At 32.5% G+C, this 25,956-nt stretch overlaps 1 protein-coding gene across 2 annotated transcripts in view; it reads left to right on the top strand.

Moving 5' to 3' along the window:
- The window catches only part of Fim (plastin-2 fimbrin), a 98,586-nt gene that overhangs the window by 55,620 nt on the left and 17,010 nt on the right, over positions 1–25,956 (top strand). For both annotated transcript variants that reach the window (XM_075363286.1, XM_075363287.1), the window contains exons 3-7: positions 3,023–3,131; positions 7,376–7,529; positions 8,723–8,930; positions 12,879–13,033; positions 21,321–21,426. In XM_075363286.1, coding sequence (XP_075219401.1) covers positions 3,023–3,131; positions 7,376–7,529; positions 8,723–8,930; positions 12,879–13,033; positions 21,321–21,426 — 732 coding nt within the window. The remainder of the gene's footprint in view (positions 1–3,022; positions 3,132–7,375; positions 7,530–8,722; positions 8,931–12,878; positions 13,034–21,320; positions 21,427–25,956) is intronic.

A 25,956-nucleotide genomic window follows, 5' to 3' on the forward strand; every position in this document is an offset into this window, starting at 1 on the left:
TTTCTTGCTGTGTGGAGATGTTTTATATATATAATCTACACATTTACATATTATGTATATGTATAGCATTCTTTCACACAATGGAATACATTAATTTGTTGCCTATACTATCTTGACACTCAACTCTTAGTTGAGGGTGCATATAAAGCATCCAAGGTACAAATGGCACTGGTTGAAATTGTTTTTTTTTTTTGCGGGTTATAATGTTGTAGTCTGTCTGTAATAAACAGAATTAGTGTCATTTGTAGAGCTGAATATCTCTTGTATTTTTATGGATTTATATAAAGGGTGTCCCATATAAAACTTAACCCAACCTTATATTGGTAGGTATTGAAATAATAAAAAGGCATGTGTAAATGTAAATGTAATTTTTATTATTACCATCCATTACCTTAAATTTAGAGTAAATGTTGGAAATGGCCGCCATCTTTTTGAATACAAGCTTCAATTCTTTTTACAGCGTTTCTTGCAACTTTTATCAAAGTTTGTGGCTGGATATTTAATACAGCTTGTTCAATATTGACTTTCAATTGTTCGTGGTTTGTTGCTGTAGGCTTTTTCTTTGAGGTAATCCCATAGAAAAAAATCCGCCGCAGTCAAATCTGGAGATCTTGGTGGCCACAAGCCTCGACCGATAACCAAAGAGTTCCTCAACGAAATCAGAAGTTGAACCTGCGTAGTGTGATGTCGCACCATCATGTAGCCAGCAGTGTCTGTCTTCCTCTTGCAAGAGTGCAATGAACTGAAATAAATATCCTGATATCGTTCTGCATTAATGGTGTACTCGAAAAAAATAGGACCGATTATTTTCTTCCGTGATATCGCGCACCACACCCCCAACTTCTGTGGGTGTAATTGTTTTTCGTGATAAACGTGGGGATTTTCGGCACTCCAAATTCTACTGTTTTGGCTGTTTAACTTAGCCATCCAAATGAAATCATACTTCAACTGTGAAAAATAACGAATCCATAACATTAATTCCCTCACGTAGAAATCGACAGAACCATTGACAATATTGTAGCCGTTTTTCTTTATCGGGCTCAAGAAGTTGATGAACTGTTTGAATGCGATAAGGTCGTAATTGTAATTTTTTGGTCGCCCGATGAACAGTTGATTTAGACAAATTAATTTCAGCAGACAAACGTCTGATCGATTTATTTGGCGAGGCGAGTAATCGGTCTTTGATTTCAGTGACTGTATCTGTATTCAATACTGATGCAGATCTTTTGTGTTCCTTGTTATTAACAGAACCAGTCTCTCTAAATTTTGCGACTAACCTTAATACTGATGTTTTGTTTGGAGCTGGTTTATCAGGGGACTTATGGCGAAACAAATCTTGCACTGCAACCACTGATTTCGTACTGAAGTACGACTTAACAATGAAAACAAGTACATCTAGCGAAAACACCATCTTGTCTCTAGCAATACATTGAACCTTATGATTGCATTGTTGTTACTATCAGTAGTGTTCTACTGCGTCGCTGCGATGTTCAGATGTTGGACGAGTCCATTTCAGTAACGAGTAGGGGAGTAAGCTTGACTTTTGAAATTTCATGGATATGTGATTGATTGGTTGCGTTTTATATGGGACACCCTGTACATGTAGTCATTAGTGTAAATTATAAGTTAACTTTATAATTCTGAGATTATAAGTTTGAATTTCATACTTATAATTACATACTTAAAAAATTCTTTTATATAAAGAAAAAATGAAAAAAATGATTTACATTAGTTGTAATTGAAATATTATAAGGAAGAATCTATGTTATTTTCTCAAAATTAAAAAAGGGAAACAGGTTAAAATATAAAGATGTAGAGTATTGAAACAACAGAAGTAAGAGGAGACATTTCAATAATTTCTAAAAATTGTTTTATGAAAAACAAAAATAGAACTTAACCTTAATTTGACTAGAAAATTAACTATTGTTAAGATTTATTTCAATTTAATATTCAGTGTTATGTAAAATTGGATGTTGAAGTCTTCATGTTATGTTTGTAAACATATAGAATCTACCATTGTATTTTAAATCCATTTACTTTCCAGTTCATTGTAAAATATAACAGGGAAATCTTTATATGGGAAAAAGAGATGCTTTTGGAGTTTAGTATTTTTTGATATTTTGATGTCTCCTGAGCCTATAAATATTGTTTCAGAATTCTGTGTGTGTAGAATGTAAATGTTTGTGTGTTTTCATCTGTTTTACTTTATATCTAAGGAATAGTTTTACATAGTCATGAATTTTTGGTATGGTGGTAGCTTATGTTGTTTGAAATGAATTTTAATCTTCACCTCCTCATTTGAAAAAATCAGATGAAGTGATACTAAGATTCAAAGGATTTTTTTTTTTTTTTAAACAAGATGTTACCAGGTGGAGAACACATCCACCTGATTCATCCTTTATTACAAGGTTAGAAGGACTACCTGATCTAAATAAACTTTTTTTATGTTTTTCTGAGCGTTTTTTTAACTTCACTTTATAACATCTTAAGATAGAAATAATTAATGTAGGATTGAAAATGAGTAAAACTTTATAACCTCTTATCATTTAACAGTAATTTAAAATACTTTACATATTTTTTTTTAATAAGAAAGTAATTAAGGCCGCGGGTAAAAATAGATTTTCAGCTCATCACTGGATGCGATGATCACGTGGCTGATTAAATTTTAAGTTTTATACAAATGTCAGGAAATTATATTGTATTTTGATTAGTCGGAATGAGATGTAATGGAGGGTCATGACATAATGTATTCTTTCACCATTGTTTAATGTAGACTTCTTTTGTTTCAGTTATAAGGAAACTAAGTAATAGTGTGTTCTGTATACTTTCTGCAACAGGGAATTATTATGTTTTAAACTGTTGAAAAATGCTCTTCAGTGATATTTGTTATTTTATTAGTATTAGTGTTCTCATTATTATTCTTATCATCATCATCTTCATTATCTTTTAATATTACAACAATATTTTGTTAAATTATTTGGCAGTATAAATAAATGTTGTTTTTTTTTTTTTATTTGGGCAGCTTTGTACTGAACTGAAAGCAAATGAAGTTGGAAGCACCTTCAAACAAGTTGTTTCAAAAAAAGAAAATCTTGAAACGCTTGGAGGAATGTCAGATGCGTCTAGTGAAGGTAGTATATTATTTTATTACTCGGTAGTTCTAATTGTTGATTAGTTTATTAGTAATTAATTTTTGTTTAGTAGTCTGCTTAAGGCTCTTTAATTCAAAATTTTAGTTTTAATTAGGGACTGGTTTAATACTCACAATGTTACTTGCCTACGTTTCTTTATAATCTTTAAATTGTGAATGCCAACAGTACTCGTTCAAAGGGCAGTTGGAATTATTTTGGTTTAATTTTAATTAAACATTTCAGCTTATTAAATATGGAATTGGCGATTAGTATTTATTCATACTTTGTAACCTGTTATTTTTTTTATATATCATTCCCTGTAACATTGCATATGTTGTGGAGTTGTCAGGTTGTAAAGATTGTAGTTTATTATTTTATCTACGAGTTGAAAATCTTTGTTATCTTAACAAGATTTCAAACTTGAAAAAGCCCAAAATAATAAAATATAAGTGGGTGTAAATTATTATTTGTGTATCAAAGAAATGTGTTGGTTACAATTATACATTTAAGTTATAACATTGTTACGGTTACTAGTGATGGAATCCCTGGAGTAGTGTAGACATAATTTTTTTTTGACGTAATTTCAAATTTGGGTAATGGTTTCAATGAATAATTTTAATGCAGCATGTAGACTGCATCTGTATCTCTGTTAATTTAAGAACCCATCATATAGTGTTTGTAAAAAAAAGTTTAAACAGGACATGCTAACAGAACAAGTATTGATGTCTATAATATAAAATCTCCTATTTAACGGGTTTTTTTTATTAATTTTTCAGAGTAATTTTCCTAAGGGCAGTGATGTAGCCTGAACAGTATTTTCTTTAGTAGCAGTAGGACTGTACTACGAGGGTTATTATTTTTTTTGAGGTCCAATCGGTCACAAAATAAAAACCCACACAAAAATCGGATGAATCTTTGCCTTCAATCACATTGCGTCACTTGGTTTAGTTCTGAACACACAGCTAGCACGTATACATGTCTACAACAATAGCACATCCTGCCAAGTGTGAAGTGCGTGCGGTAATTCGATTTCTTCAGGCTGAGTGAGGGGTGTAATGCAGCCGAAATTCATAGACGAATAAGTAATTTGTATGGTGAAACTTCAAAGAGTGACAGCAAAGTGCGACAGTGGTGCAGGAACTTTAAAGCAGGACGTACAGATGTTCATGATGCAGGCGGTCAGGGAAGGAAGCGAGTGTCAACCGATGATCTTGTTGAGCGAGTGGATGGAGCAATTCAAGAAAATTGTCGGTTCACAATTGCTGTGTTGAGTGATTTGTTTCCTGAAATTTCAAGGTCAGCTCTCTACACCATTGTGAGTGAGAGACTTCAGTACCGTAAACTTTGTGCGAGATGGGTTCCCAAGATGCTGTCCGACCATCACAAAACAATGAGAATGGACGCCTCCCCAACGTTTCTCCAGCGTTGCCACAATGAAGGAGAAGATTTTTTGAACAAAATTGTCACAGGGGACGAGACATGGGTCCATTTCGAAACTGAAGAAACAAAAGAACAATCCAAACAGTGGATGCATTCTCATTCTCCCAGTAAACCAAAGAAGTTCAAGCGAACCTTCTCCAACAGAAAGTGTATGGCTACTGTGTTCTGGGATCGGAATGGAGTTCTCTTGGTGGAATTCGTGGAACGTGGCACGACCATAATTGCAGCCTCATACTGCGTGACTGTTCAACGTCTGCGAAGGGCAATTCAGAATGAGCGGAGAGGAATGTTGTCATCAGGCATTGTCTTTCTCCATGACATTGCTTGGTCGTACACTGCAGCTGTAATAAAGAAGCTCCTGCAGCATTTTCGTTAGGAAGTGTTTGATCACCTACCATACAGCTTGGACTTGGCTCCATCCAATTTTCACCTCTTTGCTCACATGAAACGCTGGCTAGGAGGACAACATTTTGGCACAGACATCGAGCTGCAGACCAGCCTAGAAACATGGCTGAATATACAGGCAGCTCCATTCTATGATGAGGATATTGGAAATTTGGTACCACGCTACGACAAATGTCTAAATCGGACTGGTGACTATGTAGAAAAATAGCATAACTATGTAAGTACTTGTTACAAATAAAAAATTTTTTATTTTCACTGTGGTTTTAATTTCGTGACCGATTGGACCTTGAAAAAAAATAACCCTTGTATATTTAAAAATAAAAGAATTTGACTCTTAATTTGCTGTCTTTTTTTAAGTTAATTTCTTATGACAATGTAAGGAGATGAATGAAGTTTGTGACACCATCTTAAGAAATAAACAATTAACTTTGATGAATCTTATCTATGCTATAATATTAAGTGGAATGGAAACAGCATAAACTTATGATACAACCTGGTCAATGGAATGTATGCTGTAATTAACATTTTTAATAAGTAGCAGTCCTTATCAATTGACAAATATTTATATCCTAAAATAAATAAATTATTAATATTATATAAATAATATAAATAAAGTATTAATAATATCCTAAAAATTAAAAACAATATACCTTATATGTATATATTGCATTTATTTAATAATTAGATAGGAATTATAGAATTATAATTGAACACTAAGATACTGAAGTCAAGTGAACCATACTGAATTTCTTGGGATATTATTAGGTTCCAGTCTCAATCTGAAAGGTATGTGGATCACATCATTATAAAAATCTCAATGCTTTACTTTTAGGGAAAATCGTCAAACTGGGGAACAAACAGCTTTTGTTAAGTTGTAATGCTTTTATCCATTTCCCGTGCTATTTATTTGATACTCCTTTTGTAAGTTCTGCAGGTATTTTAAACAGAATTTTTATTCATTAGTTAAGGCTTTATGATCTGTAGAATTATTTAATCTTCAGAATACTCAAAGAAATATTTGCATTGAATAGTCTTAGTCTTATTCTCTCTGTTGTTTAAATCATAGAATAATGTATGCAAGATGCAATAATCTAATAAAAGTTAAAAAAAATGGCATTTCTAAAGAGTGCAAGAAACGATAGTCTTGATCAGTTTACCACACGTGAAGGTCTATTAAAATAAATTATATAGCTCTACATTGTATGAAGTTACCAGATTATATCTACTGTAATTTTTAAAGTTGAAGTGAGGAAATGGTTTTCTGAAAATTTCATTTTTATTCTAACAGAATTTTTTAATTATAGAAATTTTCTCTGTATTGTTATGATTTTTGTTGTGTTGAGTAATATTACAGAATGTTTAATATACTGATGTATGTAAATATAAGTATATATAGATATGTATTAACTTTTGTTTCAGTTGTGTTGTGAAGGAAAATTAAAATGATTTACAGAATTAGTTTTGGTCTCTTTGGCATAATTTTTAAATTATGTGTTAAACAAAAAGTTATTTTTTAACCTTTGTAAAATAAGAGAGCAGTCATTATTAATGCCACCATTATAGGATTGGTGAACAGTAGTGAACTATATTTAACAGTGTACTTAAATCCATTATTTTGGGTTTGGAATGTATGTTGTTTAACTGTTTCATTTATTTACTGTATAAGGATTTTAATTGTGTAAGTTTAATACTTGTAGTGATTACATTTACATCAGTAATAACATTATGTTAAAATATTTACTGACAACATTTCATAAAAATGATGTAATCAAATTAATTATTTATATTTTCAAGCTTTTTACTTGTAAAATAAGCAGTAAAATGTGATATCTTACTTTCTAATTGTAAAATTTGTTTTTTTTTTAAAATTCTATAAAACAGTGGTATTGGTACTTGCGTATTAACGCCACCGCAGCTACAGCTTTATTTTAAAACAAAGTAGTCAATCGGATTTCGGTGGAAAATGAACAGTCTCTTTATTAATTTTAATAAATGGTTATTTATATTTATTTATTTAATAAATATAATTTAACCAAACTTAACCTACGCTCGCTTCGCTTGCTAACCTTGACTAATTAACACCGTAATTTTTTGAGTATTTATTTAATAAATTCAGTAATTATTGCAATTATTTATTATTTAAATAATCAAAACACTCCTGTTAATCAGTCAAGGTTAGCGAGCGAAGTGAGCGTAGACGTTAAGTTTGGCTAAATTATATTTATAAAATAAATAAATATAAATAACCATTTATTAAAATTAATAAAGAGACTGTTTTGAATCTATGTTAAACTCTATATCGGCCCATTTTCCACTGAAATCCGATTGACTACTTTGTTTTTAAATAATATATATAATTCAAATAAAAGTATATTTTTATGATTAACGTTTTTTCTCAGGTACAACTCATTCAGTCCGGCTAGAAGAGCAACTTGCATTTTCTGACTGGATTAATACAAATCTTGGATTGGATCCTGATCTGCAACACCTTCTTCCTATTGATTCTGAAGGGAAATCACTTTATGATAAAGTTAAAGATGGTATTCTTTTATGGTAAGAATTTACAGGCTGTTGTGTAAAATACCTTTTTTATGCTTCTGATTTATCTATATTGTGCCTGTATTTTGAGGCAATTATTTTAAATTTAATTGATTACGTCCATGACACTGGTATGAATTTTCTCATTTACCTTAATTAAACCTTTAGTTATTTTTAGTCCAAATGTATATTTATGAAGCTGTTGGCCTCAGCAGTTGTAATGACTGTATATGTATATTAATTCGCGTTGTTCATATAGATTTTATACATAAAAAATATTTGATAAATGCAGTTTAGTGCTTTTTCGTTATTTTAGGATTGCAGATCTATGCCTGGCAAACTAGTCATTTGAACACTGAATGTCACTACCTTGATACCGTTGGTCCTTGGCTACTGTGTGTTTCTGGCGTTTAATTAACCATATATCATAGCCTAGAAATTCCTGAATGTTGTGTAGCTATGAATTTTAATGATTCATTTTTCATTTTGAAATTTTAAATTATCTCCAAGCCGCTTAGATTCAAAAAATTTGATAAATATCTAAAATTTAAACTGTTAGAATTTCTATTTTTATGTCTAACAGATAAATATAGTATACTGTACCTGCATGTAAAATGGAGGCTGCCTTCAGCTCTTGATTGAATTAAGCTAAGATAGATGTATTAAAGATTTTGATTAATAATAGACATAATAATAAATTGTACATACACAAAGAAACTTGGCCTTGGGAAGCTTGGTGGTTTCATGAAGAGCCATTAGTCTGTTTAGTGTTTTCACATTTTTATTTATAAAAGCAATTTTTCATGTAGTAGAGGTATTCTTAAATCTCATTTTTTTAAATTATTATTTTGTATATTATATAAGTAATTACATAATAACTACTTAAAAATAATTGTATTTCCTTATTTTTTGGGTGTTATTAAAGTTAGTATTTTTTATAAACATTATATGAAAAGGGACTGCACAGCTTTACTTTATGAGTCGTGAGAATGTTATTAACTGGTTAAGTTAATTGATTTCATTGTTTGCTTCATATTCATTGGAATTCTGATGTTCAGTTATGATTATTTGTAATAAACTTAGTTATGTTTAAAAATATTGCTTGTTCTGTGTTCATGTACAGACAGTTTTGTACAATTCTTTTGAATTTTTGCAATTTACAAGTATTAGTTAGCAAAAATAAAATATGTTGAATTTTAATGTTTCAGTAAGGTGATAAACCATTCGTGTCCAGATACTATAGATGAACGTGCAATTAACAAGAAAAATTTGACTCTTTACACAAAGTTGGAGAATCTAACATTGGCTTTAAATTCTAGTCAGTCAATCGGTTGTAACATTGTCAACATTGATGCACACAATCTGGCAAAGGGCAAACCTCACCTTGTTCTTGGATTACTCTGGCAAATCATTAGAGTATGCATATTCTATTTAACCTTTTCCGAACTGTATGTAGAAAATTTGCTTTTTGTGATTTTTTTGTTTTAGTTAATGCCATATTTAATTATATTTAGCAAAAACTGCTACAGATAACTAACTTTAACTATCATTTAAAAATAGATATACAAATTACAATGTTATAGATTAAAAATAACTTTATTGAAAACGATATGCAGAGATGCCTGGTTTTGATTTGTGTGGTTTGGATTTATAGGGTTCACTTTTTTATGTTCTCCCTTGACTTAGTTTGAATTAAATTTCAAATTATTGTTAAAAATTAATTTTATGTTGCTATACTTCATAATATTTGTTAATTGTAGCACTGTTAGAAAAATAAATATATATTAAAAAAAAGAAATGCTAGTAAAATAAACCTTTAAATGATTTTTAGCATCGATCAGGTTGATGCCGGGTCAACAACATTAGGGATAAGGATGATTTGTGACTTCATTACACACTGTCCTTATCAGTCATGAACAATATTGAAAATGTTTACAAATACTATAGAACATACTGAAAAAGAGTAGCATATTAAGATAATTATAAAAACAACTAACATTCTCGTGTATGATGTAAAGTTTTACAAAATGGTGCTTAACAAATAAATAAAATTGCTGGCAAAGCAGAGCAAACTAGACAATTTAAAAAAAAGACTTGGAATAATTTCTTTAGGTCTTATATGTTTTAGTATTTACGTTGTGATTGCAGGGAAAGTAACGCTTTTATAATACAGTAATATTTTCTTTTATTATTATGTATTTTAATTATAATTTATTCAGTTTACTTATTAGAACATGTATTCAGTTTATTTACTAGAACATGTTATCACCAAAATATTGTTTTTAAATTATCATAATTGTAAAGTCAACTAATCTCTATTGCACTGTATCCTTTTCGAAAAACTGGCTTTTATTTGCAGTTTTGATTTATTTACTGATTGCCATGAACAATTTGATATAATTCAAGGAATTCATGTTTAATAAATCATAGCAGTTGAATACTAAGATGTGATTTATAGTTTATGGTTTATTATAAATCACATTAAGAGAGGAAGTAGGTTTTATATTAATACGTTATATTAACATTTAATTTTGTGGTTTTTACATTTACGCTAAACGTGATAATTAAACTTTATTAACTAAATTATACTTCCTTTTGGAGAAAATATAATTTATTTATGTACGTACTGTTATTATAAAACTATATTATATACAAACAGAAGTGTCTATTCAGTTTAAAACAAAACTGACGTTCTGTAAAAAGTAAGTTTATTTTTAACATATAGTTAATTTGTTAAAATAAAATCATAAATGTTAAAGTATGTTTTGTTTTTATTATTTTTATAAATTGTAAATAAATTTTATTGTTTGAAGTGTAAACCAGAAATGGTCATCTAAGACTCATTCAAAAAGGTTTTAATAATTTGTCTGAAAGTTTAACTTGTATGAGGTGAATCAGTTATGGTCTGTAGTAAGCATGCTCCAAAAATTATCTATTCAAAATAAATAAAAGAAAAAAAAGAGTGAATTAAATATCATCAGTAAAATAATAGTCCTTAAAATCGAAAGTTTCATAAAAATAGAATTTTTCCATATTTGTGTCTCAAGAATTTTGCTCTTAGAGCAGAAATCGGGCAAAGTTTTTTGCTAGATGTGACTAAAAACATTGTTTTCAAACCTGTACTTATATCAGAATTTTTCTGTATTTTTACCTGGAGAACATATCCTGAGATTTTTTTTGTTTCGTCATGAGATATTCTTCCTTAGATTAAGTTATCAAGTTTGAAAATAAAATTCAGTCATAACATAAATATTTATATATACACGTGTGTGTATGTGTGTGTGCACATGCATGCGCGCGTGTGTGTAAAATTGATAGACTAAATAAATTGTTGATAGCTTGTATTAAATTTTTAAGTAAAATTTATATATTTCTTGTTATTTTTATAACAGTGTATCTTATTTATATAAAATATAAATTTTAGTATCAGGCTCTTATAGCTTACTCTCTATACTGGGGTCTACTTTGTCGTATTAAGATAACTAGAAGAATATTTGAATAGTATATAAAAATATTTTAGTATAGTAAATAATTTATTAATGTCAAATTACTCCTTGAAAGTCCTTTTTAAGAATTTTCTTTACATCCTCAGTTAAGTTTCAGATACAAATTTCTGAGTTAAAATTTTCATTAAACATTGTCAATTTTTTTTATTTTTCACTTTTACCATGGTCATAAGGTAACTTTATGATGCAGTATTACTATTTTTGCAAATTAGTCAGTGTTGCAGAACATCTAGTTAATAATAAACACACCATAGCCAATTTAAAGGTTACATGCTTATTTTTTAAGTAAATTTTTCTTTAAAATAAATGCAGACAGAAGGTTATAATGATATATATTTACACACATATACACACAAAAATTCAAGATCATAGACTATTAGATACAATTTATTTATTTATTTATTATAGTTGGTTAATTGTTGAACATTTAAACATTTCAAATCACAAATGATAGTTTGCATGATAGTCACCTTACAATTGTGGTAAAGATGAATATTAAATAGCTGGTAGTGTTAATGAATAGCAATTCTTTTTAAAAAAATTACATTGTAAAATTGATTGATGATGTAATTAAAATAACAAAGGGTCAGTTAAATTAATGGTGATTCCTTTTAGGTAGATATCATAAGAAAGCTACCTATTGTAATGGGTACCATTTCTTAACTTCAAGATGCAAATCTTTTTTATCACCTACTTAGCACTGGTGAACTCTACCTCCACCTTCTGACATGCCGAAAGGGATTTTTTTGTTAATGATTTGTAGCGTTATTAATTAAAATAATGTGCAGTTTCTGTAGTTTTGTAGTCCAACATGACCAGTAGCCTACTGCTTTTATCCTGTATCAGTACTACCATATTGCAACATGGCCTGTGACATACAAAATCTTTACATTTATTTTTATAACCTAGTAAAGGGTACCTCCAAACATAATAATTACAACTGTTCTAGCTCTCACACCATACACCTGCCATTCAGTGAAAATCAGAATGATGGTTATATGAATTGAACTGTGATAATAAAGAGTAAGAAGTAGATAAGCCTCAATTATCATGATACAAGAGGTAGCTGCTGAAATTTTATTTGAAATTCTGTTTAGGTGAAAGGAGAAATTTTGAAAGGCCTAGGTGTATCACCATTTAGTGTGAAGGAGAGTGTAGTTCTGACTTGCATGGAAAGATAGAAAAAAAACACTTATTTACAGAATCAAGTTTAGCTTTCCCGTATATTTTTCTTGAATTTCTCTTTGATTTTCATAATCCCTTTACAACAGTGTAAGGTATTTTAAATAACACTATATATAAATAAATATATACGGTATAACAGAGGTTATTTTCCAAACTGCCCTTGTACACATTTAAAATATGTAACAAGTGGAAAATTCTATTTCTGTAGTTGATAGTAATCAGCTGATATAATTATTATTCAGTTAATTTTTATATGTGCATTGTAAGTATTCTTTGTTGGAAAGATAATATGAAAATTAGATTTTTAAATTTGGAAAGTTTAATTTCAATTGAATAGGAACAATTGTTTTCATTTTGGAAAATTGTCAAAATGTGATATTTTTTCAAATCCAAATAACCTGACTAACCTTTAGTTATTGATTGAAAACTCAGTTAGTTTTTTAATTGCGATAAAACTATGTTAAAAAATATGTGTGATTTGGTGGTTAAATACTGTAACAAGCACAAAGTATCCTACACAGTGTAGGACAGCATTTTGAATACTTCCTCTGATATGGATGTTAGAGGAATAGTTCCTCTAACTTTAGAACTATCAAAAGTTAATAAAATAATTTCAAATTTTTTAGAAAAGTTTTTAAAAGAGCTGTTCTCAAGTTTTGTTTTGATTTTGCAGATAGGGTTATTCAATCAAATAACTCTAGAGAATTGTCCTGGATTGGCAACATTATTATCACATGGGGAGAAGATTGAAGATCTGATGAAACTTTCACCAGAGGCAATATTACTGCGTTGGGTTAACCATCATTTGGAACGTGCAGGAATACCTAGGTATTTTCATATATTCTTGATCACTTTATTGATATTAAATTATTTGTAATGATGAGAGTTTTGCAGAGTAATTGTTTTGTTATTTTTTAGTCAAGGGTGGACCTAGATATTGATGCATGACTCATGTTATGCAAACTAGGGCATGTTCGTAATGTGAAATTCCATATGAAGAAGAGCAATGTCAAATATACTGCCATCTGAAAAGATTAATTTTTTAATTTATTTTGATTAGCAGTAAGTAGAAGATTGAAGATTGATTTAATAATTTTCGAATGTCTATCTTTGTTTTTATAAAATTTTAAGATGTAAAGTAAAATTAACTCATTTAATTTTCTTTAAATTAGATTTTCTTACAGAGTTAAAACAGTGTTAATGCATTATTTCTTAATAAAGTGGGACTTGAATTGTTTTACACCATATGTTTCTATACCAGTGGTGCGTGTGAAGTACTTGAGGTAAAAGAGCTAGCAGCTGAAGTTGATTTCTCTTAGAGTAATGATAACTGTATAGATAGCCCCAAATAGTAATGAACAGAATGAAGATGTCAGTTGTAGAACTGAATATTATCATCTTTGTTGAACTCAGTGAATTGAAGTAGTGGTGTATTTAATTTAGCTGTTTAAAGAAGACACTGGGAAACTATTTCATTCCTTAGTTTTATACTCCTAGCCTCATTTAAATATCTGGTTAAAGATCATTGAGGCCAAGTCTAGGTAAGTCCAGAATTGGATGCTTATTATTTTTTAGGTTGGCTGTGCAGCTCTGTTGGTAGCTTATATTTTGTGCAAGATTACCTACAAGCCTTATGTTTATGGCACTTAACTAAAATTACTTTTTTTTTTTTTTTTAATGTGGAGTCTGAGAAATGCCATTACGCACATCCCATAAATGGGGCAGTGTTGGACTCGCACAAGTTCTGCTAGATGTTAAGAGCATTCGTATACATACACCCTACAGACTAAAACTCCTATCTTATCACTTCTCCCCACCAGGACCTGACCACAATGTAGCACTCTCAGTCACAGGTGCCTTCAGGCTCAGAGGTTCGAGTGTCCTCATGCATCATCACCATAGCCCATCCACGCAAGCACGAACAAACTACGGCTATGCAGGAGGCTGTTTGTCCGCCCTTGCTCTACGGCCTAATTCTTCACCTAGCAGCTGGAATACTTAGGACTTTCTCAGGCTATTCTGTCCTCACATCTAACTTCTTACTCCTAAATAATACGGGTGATCATATAAGAGATGGAATCCCATGGTTCCTCATTATAAAGCAACTTCTCTTATATTCTCTGGTGGAGAGGATTCAGATGTTTTTAATTATGCCACAAAGGTTCCCAACATAAACAGTGGAATACAACTTGTTACACGTCATTCTGGTTTCCGCAATATGGACACGTGTTATCATGCACTCTCTTAAACTTGTGGAGATATTGACGAAAACAGCCGTGACCTGTCAGAAACTGTGTGAGCTCATAACCAACCTCACCAAATGCCATCAGAACCCACAGCTTAACCTCATTGATCAAGTGTCTAGTCCAATGGACAAGCTTCACTCCAACGGACCTGCCATTGCTCTAACAAAAGGTCATACGCCTCACTTTTGTTCATACCTGAATAGGTTGTGCATCTCATTTTAGCAAGCAATTTGGCTGCTGGCATTCCTGCTATAACAAAGACAGCCTCAGCCAAGACAGTCCTGTACACGAAGCATGCTTTTAGGGCCATACGCCTTTGTAAACCCTTCAGTGTGTGTACATTTCTCCCTTTGAACTCATGGCTTTTTTCTGCACAGGAATCCCATAAAGAATTATAGAGTTAACTACATGTACGTATATCTTGTGCCTGGAAGATTCAGGGACACCCATGTTTGTGAGTAACCTACTCAGAGCCCGGATGGTCTTCTCAGCCTTCTTCGCAACCTGGCTGACATGTGCAGAAAATCAGCGTTTACGGTCGATTCAGAAAATCAAGTAGTTAACTTCATTGTCCAGAACTATAAAGTGCCCCTTCACCTCGAAACGCATAGGTTTTAGCCACCTCCTTCCAGCCAAGACTACTGCTTTAGTTTTGCATGGAGATAAACTCAAACCCTGCTTAGTCAACCACTCATCAACAATGCCTATTGAACGATTCACTTTCAAGATAACAACTTTTTCACTCCTGACAACTACTACGAGAGCTAAATCATCAGCATATGCAACAGTTGAGACCCCTTCAGGATAAGTCAGACCAAGTACACCCTCAGCCTAGCACATCCAGACCTGGATACCCTCTTAAACAGCCGTTGTTATCGGACTGCAACCGCAATTTCTATCAGAGTGAGAGAATGATCGCTCAGATTTTCTTCTTCCAAGACTCGCCATGAGATCAGTGAGCCAACATATGGAGAGCTCATGAATGTCAAATCAAAACATGATCTAGAGTCACCCCTTTGAAAGATGGGATTATCGTTATTGATACATATCAAGTCCAACGCATTGATAAAATCCCCAAGATAATTACTGTGTTCATTCCACTGGACACTAGCAAAGGCAGGGAATTTAGCATTAAAATCCCCAAAACCAAGATTCTTTGACCTTGAAACCTTTCAATACGGTTAAATAGATTGTCCAAGAAATCTACATATACCTGTAAGTCGGTGCTGGGGGAGTGGTAGCAGAAGAAAACCATCACATCCTCCCAGACGTATTCCAGACCATGCCCAGAAATGACCAGTGGTATACCAGCAATGGGGAAACCAAGGCAGGTGTCACATTCTGTGTCTGCAAGCCACCTGTCGCCCACGATCGATTTCTTATTTGGTTCGGAAATGGCAATCATATCAGCTCCATGCTGGAGGGCCACTTGCCAGCAATTATCGACTGCCTGACTGCACCTATTGGTGTTCAACTGGAGAATCTTCATTTCCATGTTGGACAAGCTCTACTTAACAACCAGTGGTCCACCGAGCCACACAGCACGCAACTGGACTTTTCCCCACACTGTTTCATTCTATGCCCCGGCTTATCACAATTAAAGCACAGGGCTGTGCAATCAACACCCGTGCAATTCGATGTCATGTGGCCAACCTGTCCAACATTTGTATCATCTTCTTTCAGCGTCCCAAACAACAGCATGGCACTGCACCCATCCGACTCAAACCCTGTTTTTGGTTAGCTTCTTGGCTGCCCAGCACAACATAATTAATGTAGCTTTTTGTGTGGACCTGAAGGCGGGACAAAGAGAAGTCAGCCTAAACTCCTCCTGTCGGCTAAAGTAGGCCCCAACACTTTCAGTGACATCACTCAGGTGTAATACAGTACAGCTGTTAGCCTTCAATTAGAGGTTGATCTGAAAATCATTAGCGTTGGTCTGTAATACGGACTTAGAGATTTCTGCTGCCTTAATGTTTTTCACTTTATCATCAATTCATTATAATTGCCAGACCTAAATGACAAGACATCAGTGGCTTCGTTAACTGATACTCGGTCCTTTATCGACTTAAGCAAGTCGACATATGACTTGCCTGAAGACCTCACGATGATTGTTTTGGTATCTTGATATACCAGACTGGAGGTGGTTTTACTCCTAGCTAGAGAACTGTCCAGGGAAATTCTAATTGGTTTTGCCCTGCCCCTACTGAGGTAGGCCAAGAGTCTCCGGATGAGTGTCTGACCATGTCACCAGAAAAATTGAAAACCGGGTCACTCGCTTCATTGAGAACAAGGTGGTATGCCTTCAGGCAGTAAGCCATACAGACCCTATCTTCCTTTCTGGAGGTCATGTAAAACCATATATGTTGTGCTGCCAACCAGGGTTGATTATTCGCCTAGGAATACAGACCTCTCTGTCTTATCCTGGGTCAGTTGTCCTCGCTTAGCCCTACCTTCTTGGAACAAGGAGGAAGCCAAGGGGGCTACCAGAGAACTCTGGTACTGAATTCTGGTACAGAACTCTGGACTGATCATGCAAGCCTTGATCAGTCCGGCCCATCAAATCCACAAGAAGCTCCCGCTCATCAGTAGCAGGCGCCTGATTGATGACTTCAGTAGTGGCCAATAATTCTGAGGGCCAACACCGGTTGACCAAGTGAAGAAATTCCTTGTCATAGATGCCATCTTCCAATTTATCCGCCAAATCCGACTCTCTAAACACCTGTGTTTGTGTTGCCATTGTTATCTTATCAGTCAATGGAGATAACTTGCATAGATCTCTAAATTCCGAAGCCTGTATAGTTAGATCTTTATTGAGAAGCTTAATCTCACACTTCGTACTGCGGTCTATAAGACTTAAATCATTACTCAATACCTCCAGCCTAGCTATGAGAGTCTCCAGGTTGCGGTCAGAACACTCTTCCTCATCTGAATAAGCGACACAAAAGTGCTTGGTTGCCGGAGAAGTTCTCAACTTTGTTGTAGCAGCTATGGTCAAGCCAGCAACTTCTATCTCCTTTTTCAGGGATGAGGTGGAGCTTTGGAGAGAGCGACCCATCCTCACCAGCGACTGCTCCAGCTTCCTAGTGGGGTGAAACGGATTTTTGTCCATCTTGTGGCTATACCGTTTGTCAGATCAATAATAATCTACACACTTTTATCACTACCAGTATATTCAGGGCCCTAAAACAAGCTCTATAACACCCCACATGTTCGTATATACACACATGTTCGTATAATATCAGAAATGCTATTTCTAATTATTTTATTTTAAATAACTTCAAGTTACTGATATAAGTCTATTATTGTTAATAGTAATTGCATTAATTATATTACCGCCTACTGATATGTTGTTATCTGTTATCGGCTAGAGATAACCAAATAATCATGCACGACAAAGAGTTGCCCACTATAATTCTTGTTGCCTGTGACAGTAAGGTCGAAACGACAAAAATCACAATAAAAAATCTGTCCGTTAACCAAAAATCATAAAAATTTCAAAACACATCCAGTGAACATTCACCTAACAATATCTGTCGTCTGTTTACAAGAAAGAGCCATAAAAACCAGACAAAAACACTTATCGCTGAGCAACACAACAACAAGACCATATGGTACGAGCTCACTTATTCAATTTAACTTAATTACAATCACAGTAGCTATACTGTTTTTGTTAAAAATGTTCATTCTAAATAAATGTATGTAGTGTTTTTAAAATGTATAATTCCAAGATCAAGATCTCTAGTTATTCAAAAACAGTTTAAAAAAAAAGTGAAAATTCAAAAACAGTTATATGTGGATTATTCAAGACTATTGATTTTCTTTAGTATTCCATAAAATTATATTTTGTGGACTCATAATTATGCACAGTTATTAAAATCCAAAGTAATGTAAAAAGCCTATAATTGGGAACCTATAAAAAGCTAGGTCCTAAAGATATATAATGTAATTTATGTAAAATTAAAATTTTATAGCAATAAAATAAATTGCTGATTATTTACGTGATGGAAATAGATAAAAGTTCAAATTTACTCTTTAAAAATTTTTGTTTATTAAAAAATGTTTAGTTTAATTAATTTGTTTTTATTGAGAGAAAGGCATGCACACCTCTGTCCTTCTCTTTGTATACAGTCCTTTTAAGTGATTGCTTTAATTATATAAAAAGTATCACAATTAAAGAAAGAGATATTAAATATAATGTTATTAGTGTATGTTTAAATGTCTGTTAGTGAACTATGAAAGGTGTTCTGTTAAGTTAATATTAATTTGTTGAACATTATGCTTCTGTATATTATATAAATTAATTAATATTAATAATATAAATGTAATCTAGTTAATTCTTATCAAAAAGTTTCAATGGTATTACTTTACACCGTTTATACTGTTATGTTATTTTGATAGCTAAAAACACATGCAGGTAAAATTTGTAACAGTCTAACCCCGTTTTAGATTTAATACACACCTATGTATGCGGGAAAGTAAAAAGTTATCTGCACATTATATTTTTAATTTATTTATACGAACGTTTGAGTTAAATATTCATGAAAGTTATCCAGATAATCTTCCTTTTTGATGAACTTCAGTCAGGAGTCCACAAGCATCAGAAGAAGGATTTTGGTTGGTCACCCAAGGTTGGTCACCCAACCATTTATGCACTGCTTCCCTCACTTCTTTGTCCACAGAAAATTGATGATCTCATAAAGCATCATTAAGGAGCTGAAAGAGATGATAGTTGGAAGGGGTAAGATCTGGGCTGTAGGCAAGGTGTTCCACCACCTTGAAACCAAAAAGGTTTCAAGGGGAAATGGTTTCAGTGGTCAGGGCTGCTGTGTGAGGGCATAGATTATCAAGCAACAAGAGCACTTTCTTTTATGATAGGCCTCGGGCATTTGGTTGGTACAAACTGCTGCAGGCTTCAAATTATTGGCCAGCAAGTCATTGTATATTATACGGTTGATTTGTACACTATGTTGTCAATGGTAAATCACCATACCATTGCCAATACAATTTCATGAGCTTGCTGAATCTTCCTGTCAGCAGTAGAGGTTAATAAGCATCCTGCTTCCAATTTTTGAATTGTGCTTGTCCAGGTACTTTTAAAATTCTTGATCCTCTCTTGTGTTCCCAAGAGAGGTAGAGCACTGTCTCCATTATTTGGTAGAGCACTGTCCCCATATTGTGTTGAAAGCCTCGAATGAATTTCGGCTCCCTGGCAGACCTTCAGATAGAGAAATTGGATCACTGCTCTTTGTTTCTTCTTGGTGCATACTGGCTATTGGAGCAGGCACGATCACGCTGAAACAGAAACAAGAAAATTGACGCTATTATGGTCAAACTTTGATAACGTGACCATAGTAGTGTCAGTTCTAAGCATGCATATGGAGAAGGCAGTATTACAAACCCAATAATGTGTTATGATGAATGTAGTGCTGATAATTTAAAATATATATTTGGTGAGTAAAACTCACCTACCTATCTTCCCACCCTCTCACCCAATTAAAGAAAATATATATTCAATCTTCTTAATAAAAAAACTGTGGTTTAAATTTCCTAACTGTAGTTTAACTATGCCTGAGTTATGAAGTTGAATAAACATACATAAATAAGTTATTTTTTTTTTTTAATAAAAAGTTATACGCTTTCAAAATACAATTTGTGCAACAACCTTTCAGAGTGTGATAATTTATCACTTGGTCAAGCATTGTGATATGATGTAAACATTTAGTGCAGAAGCTGATATTTTAAATTCAGTCATACTTTCAGATGAATTTACATTTTATATTAAGCTTTTTAAATGGCCATATTTCTTATTGTGACTTGCCAGTTGGTTGGGTTCTATCAGCCATCTAGAAAAATGTTCAATAAAAAATTATGTAATTTAATCATTTCAACAAGGTGATGATGCACCATCTCATTATGGTCTGCTTGTGTCACAAGTTTTAAATATTACATTTTCCATAGTGAAGCAATAGAGATAACTCTATTGCAATAGAGCAGGCAGGTTACCCTGTATGGTTTCTAGATCTATCTCAACTGCATTAGTTCTTTTGGGGTTACCTGAAACATATTGTAAAAATCCAAGCTTGCAACAATTAAAGATGTGAGAAGAAATGTAGTTGACAAATCTGCTTGTGTATCATCCAGCAAGAAACAATTTCTAAGTGGTTCTGGCATGAGATTATTACTGTAGCAAGTGGCAAAAAGGAAGCATTTTGAATATTTATTACACAAATGGGAGTTTTTAAAATTTATTTTATTATATGATTTGCAGATGAAAACATTTATATAAATCTTTAAATTTTGAAAAGTTGATTGTTTTTTTTTGTGTTCCTTAAAATAAGTAACTGTTGATCTACAGCAACATGTTGTTTAATCTCAAAATAATGTGGAGTACCTGTAATTGTGTGTGCTGTTGCTATATTAATGAATATGTTAAACAGTTTCAATAGTTTTGCAGCAGAAATTACTACAGTTATATTATTAAATACGTTCTGAAAGTGAGATGCAATAAAATTCCTACTTGTTTTTAGTTTATTTTTTTGGATTTTATCAGATTTGGTTGCTGTTATCTCAAAAGCATGAGTAATCATTAAAAAACTGGTTTCACCATAGTTTTTGTGGCTGAATTTTACATAAAAATCATGCCTGCATAACCACCTTGCTATTTAAAGAGTTAAATTAAGATTCAAGATGCCAGACAATTTCAAGCTTGTATGAAATAGTTTTTATAGCTGTATACACTTGCATTTTTTTTATTGCCTAGTCACTGTTTGCAGTATTGAACTGTTTCCACTCTTCTTACATTCTATGCGTCTCTCCATCAGTGATTATCTTACATTCATCTAAAAAATGTTTATCGTTTCTGTTTCTAGGCGATGTGCAAACTTTCAGAATGATATTGTTGATTCTGAAGTCTATTCTCACTTACTGAGACAAATCGCACCACAAGACAAAGATGTTACAATGGAGGCTTTGATGGTAAGTTTTTCTATGTATTCTTCTGGATTCATTACCTGTTGATACAAACTGATAACTAGTGATTATTTATGATCTTAATCTGTATGATTTGTTAATTGCAGGCTAATAACTGCAGAAAATAAAACATTTATGACATTTAATGCAGAGTACAACTTGGTTGTGATATCATATGCCAAAAGTTTATTATCCTTTTGACATTATTTTAAATTGTTTTAATTTGCTACTAAAATTTTTTTTTGTACTTAAACTCATATTTCCTTTCATTAAAACTTGAATTTTTTAAAATTATAATATTGCAACTGGCCAACGTTTAAAAAAAGTCTTTAATTTAAAATTTTAATTAGTTTTTTAAATTATTTTAAAGTAACTCACCATTTTTATTCACTGAACAGCATGTCAATATTTGATGAGTTAAAAAATAAGTTAGATTAAAAATTTGTTAACATTTATCAATCACTCAACTTTCAAATTAATGAAATTATTTTTCCATAGGGCATTTGGAGCTAATTATCATCATTTTCCTCAGCAAAGTTTCCAGCAGTTCTATTAATGGCGCTTGTCTAAAAATTGTTTGGAAACTTTAAGTATATAATTGAATCATGACACTATGACTACAGGTAGTCTCTTGCGCATTTGTAGCTCTGTCTCACTCCCACACTTGGCATCATTCCCTGACAACTTGTTACCAGGCGAAGATTGACTACTGCTTGTATTGTCAGATAGTTATAATGTGTTACAGCTTGTGTGTATTTTTGTTAAAGTTATGTTTTTATATGACAATAATTTGCAATGTCGACCCTTTTTAATTACCGTATTTATTTGAGTACCCCATGCACTTTTTTTCTTGGAATTGGAGAGAAAAAAAATAAGGGTGCGGGGCTTACTTGAAACATAGCCTTTAGCCAGGATAATTTATCTAAAGTAAACGTTTTCTTAGAAGTTCCTAAATTCAATCACATAAATGTAGTTACATTAGGCTTTTGTTTATCAATACCGGATGCCGCTTATACAGAATACATCCTTAATTATTAACATCCTGTTCATATTATCGATAGGAACGAAGTTACAGTATTTTTATAAAACTGGTTCATTCAGTATAGGTTGCATCCGGTTCTAATGACACTACAGTTACAGTATCAGTTACCCATTGTAATCCTGTCTATTCACCATAGTCATTGTACTATTTGTATATGTGGATAGTTAAGTGTATTTTATCTATTTAGTTATCATGTAAAGTTTGATGCGGTGATTTATTTTAATTACGGCATTAAAATGAGTACAAAAGGACAGCGTCTACGATCTTTTACAGTAAATGAAAAACTGTGCATTATAGAAGAGGCTGAAAAAATTGGAAATCGGGCGGCAGGAAGAAAATTTGACGTAGATGAAAGCTGCATTCGAGACTGGCGTAAGAAGAAACAACTTTTGGTGAAAGGCACTGATAATAAAAGGGCTTTTTGTGGCTTAAAACCAAAATACACAGACATCGAAGAAAAAAAATTGTATGACTTCGTTATGGAAAGAAGGAAATGCGGTTATGCTGTTACAACAGAAATGTGTCAATCATATGCTCGTGAAATCACTAAATCATTGAATAAAATTGATTTTAAAGCAAGCCGTGGATGAATCAACACAATTTTTTGCACGAAATGATTTGTCAAGAAGACAAAGACGACCATTTCTCAACGACTTCCAGACGCTTATGAACAAAAAATATTACATTTTCAGAAATACATAATAAAGCTTAGTAAAGATAAAGGCTATTTGCCTTCTCAAATAGGTAACGCTGATCAAACCCCCATATATTTTGAAATGCCATTTGACAAAACCGTAAACAAAAAAGGTGAAAAAAAATGTTACGATTCGCACTGGTGGTAATGAAAAACAAAGGTGCAGTGTTATGCTTTGCAATACTTCTGATGAATCAAAATTACCTTCGTACATTGTTTTTAAAAGAAAAACTCTTCCTACCGTACAGGTAAATGGAGTTATTATCAGAGCACAGGAATCAGGTTGGATGGATGAGAAACCTTAATTTTAGATTGGATCAGGTGTGTATGGCAAAAGTGATCAGGAAATTTACGTAATAAAAATAATACTGGTATGCTAGTAATGGATAGTTATTGGGGGCATACGACTAATAAAGTGAAAGACATTTTAAAAAAGGGTATTACAGACCAAGTAATAATTCCAGGTGGATTGACATTTCTATTGCAACCACTAGATGTCTGCATTAATAAACTGTTCAAATCTGCATTAAAACAACTGTTCAGTAAATGGATGGCTGATGAAAATTTCTTTCTCATGCCTAGGAAGAATCAAACGCCCAGATTTTAACCGGATTTGTGTTTGGATAAAAGATGCTTGGGAAGGTATTTCCACGGAATTAGTAAGGAAAAGTTTAAAAAAATGCAGAATATCTAAGGAACTTGATGGTAGTTAAGACGATTACCTTTGGCAGAGTGACGTGGAGACTATCGGTAACTCTTCTACAGACATTGACAGTGACAGTGATTAATTAAAAATAAAATCCCATATTAAAAAGTGTATTGAAATGAACCTTTTTAGCATGATACTTTCTTTTTGTTTTACTGGCCTTTCTTTTTCTTGTTTAGCCTCCTGTAACTACCATTTAGGTAATACTTCAGAGGATGAATGAGGATGATATGTATGAGTGTGAATGAAGTGTAGTCTTGTACATTCTCAGTTCGACCATACCTGAGATGTGTGGTTAATTGAAACCCAACTACCAAAGAACACCGGTGTCCACGATCTAGTATTCAAGTCCGTGTAAAAATAGCTGGCTTTACTAGAACTTGAACGCTGGAACTCTCGACTTCCAAATCAGCTGATTTGGGAAGATGCGTTCACCACTAGACCAACCCGGTGGGTTTGTTTTACTGGCCTTTCTTTCTTTTACCCTGTTTAGCCTCCGGTAACTACCGTTTAGATAATACTTCAGAGGATGAATGAGGATGATATGTATGAGTGTAAATGAAGTGTAGTCTTGTACATTCTCAGTTCGACCATACCTGAGATGTGTGGTTAATTGAAACCCAACCACCAAAGAACACCGGTATCCACGATCTAGTATTCAAGTCCATGTAAAAATAGCTGGCTTTACTGGGACTTGAACGCTGGAACTCTCGACTTCCAAATCAGCTGATTTGGGAAGACGCGTTCACCACTAGACCAACCCGGTGGGTCTGTTTTACTGGGCTACTGATTCTGAACTAAACTATTACTTACAGTAATTAATTATTAATGTAATATTAATATTGTAATTTAAATGAATGAATAAATGCTTTACTTTCTGGATATTTTTGTATTTACGTATTTTTTTAACATATCTGTTGTACTTCAAAATACCAGTATATGCTTGATTTTTTTTTAGATTTTTGGTCCGGAAAATCGAAGGGCGGGGGGTACTTGAATAAATATGGTAGATAGGATGAAATCTATTAACAGGCCTAGGCTCAAAAGAAATGGACAAAACACGTTATCATTATCCTACATTTATATTGTTTTATTATTATTATTGTTATTATTACTACATATTATTTGTATTATATGAAGTTGATTATTTACAAAAACGATGATGAATGATTACTCTTGAAAATATCCATGGGAAAACAAATAAAGTGCACATCTCATTTAGTTATGAGTAGGCCTACACTTTGTCTGCTATATTTTATATATTTTTTCACCATTTGCTATGATCATGTTTTCATTATCACTAATCACAATTTCTTTCATCAAGAGTTCAATAGCATAATTGAAATGTTAAAAAATACATAAATGAAAACTAATTTACATTAAGAGTAAATGCCGAAAAGATTAGATATTTGTTAGATGAATAGCAGTCTTTTGAAGTTAAATAACGGTCTTTCAGAAGTTTTCTTTTCCATGATTTACCATCGGCTATGTTGCTATTACGTTTCTTAATAGAAAAAAAATATTTCAGTTCTAAAGAAAAAATATTTTTATGTATTCTGGGACATTAATGTCTTGTGATTCTTTAAGTAGATATTTGATAAAATTTTCTTTATGCGCCAAGTTTGTTCTTTGAAATATGTTCCACAATTTTGAAAAATTTTGTACAAAATCCATAGATGGTTTGTATAACAACCCCTCTGACAACTGCTGACGTAGGTATTTTTCCACAAATTGGAAGTAACTGCGCCCAATTCCAGATATTTATTTTTAAATTTGTTCACAATGAATTCGTCAGCACTTTCTAACCCCTCATATATGATTTTGGTGATAACCTTGTACTTTTCATTAACCTTCACGACATCAGTTAAATCACTAAATATATTTATGGTTATCGTCGTTTCATCATTTGAGTTTTCATTCTCATGGAGCAGGGATGTAATACAATGCAAAGTATTTTCAGTAACTATGATTTTACTGCTTCTGTTTTATCTTCTATGTTTGCTGCTGAAGATTAAACTCTGTGATCTCTTCCAATAATGAAATTTTTTAATTTGTATTTTAATTTTAGCAGTGAAGGATGACCGTATAGTCCTT

The sequence above is a fragment of the Lycorma delicatula genome, chromosome 4 (genome assembly GCF_047948215.1).
Source record: "Lycorma delicatula isolate Av1 chromosome 4, ASM4794821v1, whole genome shotgun sequence".
Classification (NCBI taxonomy): domain Eukaryota; kingdom Metazoa; phylum Arthropoda; class Insecta; order Hemiptera; family Fulgoridae; genus Lycorma; species Lycorma delicatula.